General features: G+C 28.8%; 1 protein-coding gene across 1 annotated transcript; it reads right to left on the bottom strand.

The window, feature by feature from the left end:
- Positions 1-1,650: 1,650 nt before the first annotated feature.
- LOC114369181 lies at positions 1,651-2,308 on the bottom strand. Its single transcript, XM_028326372.1, has one exon. The coding sequence runs from the start codon at positions 2,192-2,194 to the stop codon at positions 1,832-1,834; it is 363 nt and encodes a 120-aa protein (XP_028182173.1). The 5' UTR covers positions 2,195-2,308; the 3' UTR covers positions 1,651-1,831.
- Between the last annotated feature and the right edge of the window lie 756 nt (positions 2,309-3,064).

Below are 3,064 nucleotides of genomic sequence, written 5' to 3'. Positions count from 1 at the left end.
AGTAGACATCCATTAGAGTTTTTTCGGTCGACATCGGTCAAAACTATATTTTAGCCAACATCAGCCAAGACTATTTTATAGCCGATGTTGGGTAGGGTTTTTTGTCCGACATTGGTCAGGGCTATTTTTTAGCCAACTTCGACTAGAGATTTTTTGGCCAACGTTGACCAATGATGTTTTTTAGCCGACATCAAGTAGGTTCTATTAGTCGGCATCGACCAAGCTATTTTTTAGCCAATATTGGGTAGATTTTTTTGTCAACGCCTGCTAGAATTTTTTAGGCTGACGTTGGCTAAAAATAGCATTGGTTAATGTCATTCGAAAAGACCATAGCCGGTGTCGGCCAAACAAATCCTAGTCGACATTGGTAAATTATTAATATTTTGTATTTATAAATTATTAAAAATTGAAAATATTTTTTAATTAATATTTCAAAATTAGATTGTGTTTATTTTCTATAAAGTTTAATATTAAAATTTTATTTATTTAAAATATAAAATCGAAATTTTGCATATGGAGGAAATTGAATTGTCCTATCCAAACAAAGAATTTAAAATGGAAGAAATTTGAATTGATTTATCAAATTGTCCTATCCAAACAAAGAATTGTCCTATCCAAACAAATTTGAAAAATGAAAAAAAATTAAAATCAAAGCAATTCAAATTCTAGACATTTCAAATTCCTTCAAATTTTGAAATTTCTTATCCAAATACAAGGTTACGACTTTTTGTCAACAACTTTTCAACTTTCACATTTTTTCTATCTATGAAGTATAATGTACAACATAAATTCTTATGTAGCTATTTAAATATGGATTTCACTTGAGTTTTTTAAATATTTTCAAAATAAAATAAAATTAAGTATTGTCAACTCTAAATTAAAGTTTTATTAATAGTTAATACTATTATTTTTTCATAAAACTTAATAAATCTTTAAATTACAAAACTATTTCAAATGGATATATTTTAACAAAAAAATTATCTCATGCTAAGGGACCTATCATGTACTTGCAGAAATATTTAAAAGTCTTTTAGAGGTAAATTCACATTTTTACCCCAAGCTTAACTAAATAATTAAAATTCATGAAAATTAACAAAAAAATTATGAAAAATGCCCTAAAACTTTAATTTCATGGTAGTTTACACTAAAATGTATTATGTTTAACATATAGGCAATTCTCTAAAATTAAAAAGACCATTTTTCCCTTACCATTTTTCTCATTAAAATAACACTAGTTGACTAGTTTCTCATTTAATTTATTAAAAATAAAAAATAATAACAACTAAAAAAATTACGTTACACTTTATGTACAAAAATTAATATTTTTAATTTATAAAAAACAAATATTTAGAAGTTATATTTTATGAATTAGTTTGAGGTTTTGGGCCTAAACTATGCTTAGATTTGACCCTTTTCCAATTCTAACTAATGTAATTAATTTATGTCCCAAGCTTATTTATATTTTAAGATTTCTTTAATTAATATCTTTTTTTTTATAAAAAAAAAAAAAGAAGCGATATACTGATCCTCATATCTTAGTTCGTATACTATTCGTGCAAACAAGACTACATACGAAATAGCATTGCTTAAAAGAAATAATGGTATTATTACTCATAACATCAGCACTGATGATTTCATGAATCACAAAAATTAGTAAACGTGATAAAACCTTGTCATATAATAGTAGGAACGTTATTTGCACAAACTGCAGTTTCTCTTAAAAAAAAGGAAGGATAAGTACTAAAAAAGCAACTAATTAGATATTTTCCTATGTTTCTCCTGCCTATAAAATTGTGTAATCAAGCATTTTCCAACTTTTAATTAGTCATCACTAACGCTGAAACTGGAAATGAAATTGTGCTTCCATTTTCTCGTGTATAACTCCAAGAGTCCCCAAGAAGGGTAGCCTAAGATACTCCCCCAACGATGTGGGCTCTGTAATCAACACAACATTGGTCCTCTCTTCAAAAGACACTGCAGGAATAGCTTTAGAGACATCAGATATGGGTAACAAACAATTGGCCAAAAGGGCAATATTCCCTGTGGAAGTGTAGTAACAACTTTCCAAGAAATGGGGTGGTGGAATGCAATTCACTGCCTCAAGATCAATCTCAAACAATTCCTCTTCCTCCTCCAATTCAAAATCATGAGAAACTTCTTTGTACTCTTCTGAACTCTTAACTGAAGAAGTCATGACTTTTTTTTATTGGTGAGAATCATATATTGGAAGATTTACAATAACTCATACATTCTATTAAATCAATACAACTAGACGCTAGGTGAAGAAGTCATGGTTTAATTTGTCTCTTGGTATATCATCATATATCATAGGGAATGTAACATGTATATATAGTGGCAATTTGGGGGTTCAGGTGGATGGTGGCAAGTATAACGCTCCCCAACAAATCTGCAACGGTCAAACATGATCAAAGAGTGATTATATTATTATTAATTAATATGTTTTCAGAGAAGCAACTCCTCTAAGCTGCTCCACCATAATTCAACGCCCGTGCTGCTGACTTTGCCTTTTCTTTTGTCTCAAGTGTGAAACCAAAGTGAGTATTTGATTCACTTTCACCAAAATCATATCATGAAGTCAAACGTACAGCCACCTACCCAACAAAATGGGAAAATGTTGCCATCATCATCTTAGTTAAATAATGAAGTAACAATAGCAAGACTCCCCACTTCTGTTTCACAAAGCTACCAAACTGAAAGATTATAAGATTAAAAAGTGGAAAAAAAATTATGGTGATTTGCATTTAGGTGAAACAACAACCAACAGACTAGTGAACAAACTCACATTCAAGCTTGCCATTGCCAAAAAATATTAATATCACTAAGTTTACTTTTCATTTACTTTTTATTCCATTTATATATTCTTGTTTTTTATTTTAATTTTTACCGATTAATTTGGAATTGTATTTATGTTTTATTTTTTTAGCATTCTTGAATTTTCATGTTTCTAACCTTTATAATTTTTTTTCTATTTTTATTTAATTTTTTTTATATGAAATAGCAATTAAATGCGTATTAAGATTTAAGGGACACCTCATAGAGGGAT

This window comes from Glycine soja, chromosome 10, assembly GCF_004193775.1.
Source record: "Glycine soja cultivar W05 chromosome 10, ASM419377v2, whole genome shotgun sequence".
Classification (NCBI taxonomy): Eukaryota; Viridiplantae; Streptophyta; class Magnoliopsida; order Fabales; family Fabaceae; genus Glycine; species Glycine soja.
The sequence above is the reverse complement of the archived record's forward strand: the minus strand, read 5'-3'. Positions and strand labels throughout refer to the sequence as shown.

What these genes read in the sequence shown, in the direction of transcription:
- LOC114369181 (XM_028326372.1), bottom strand. Translation starts at nt 2,194, where the DNA reads ATGACTTCTTCAGTTAAGAGTTCAGAAGAGTACAAAGAAGTTTCTCAT.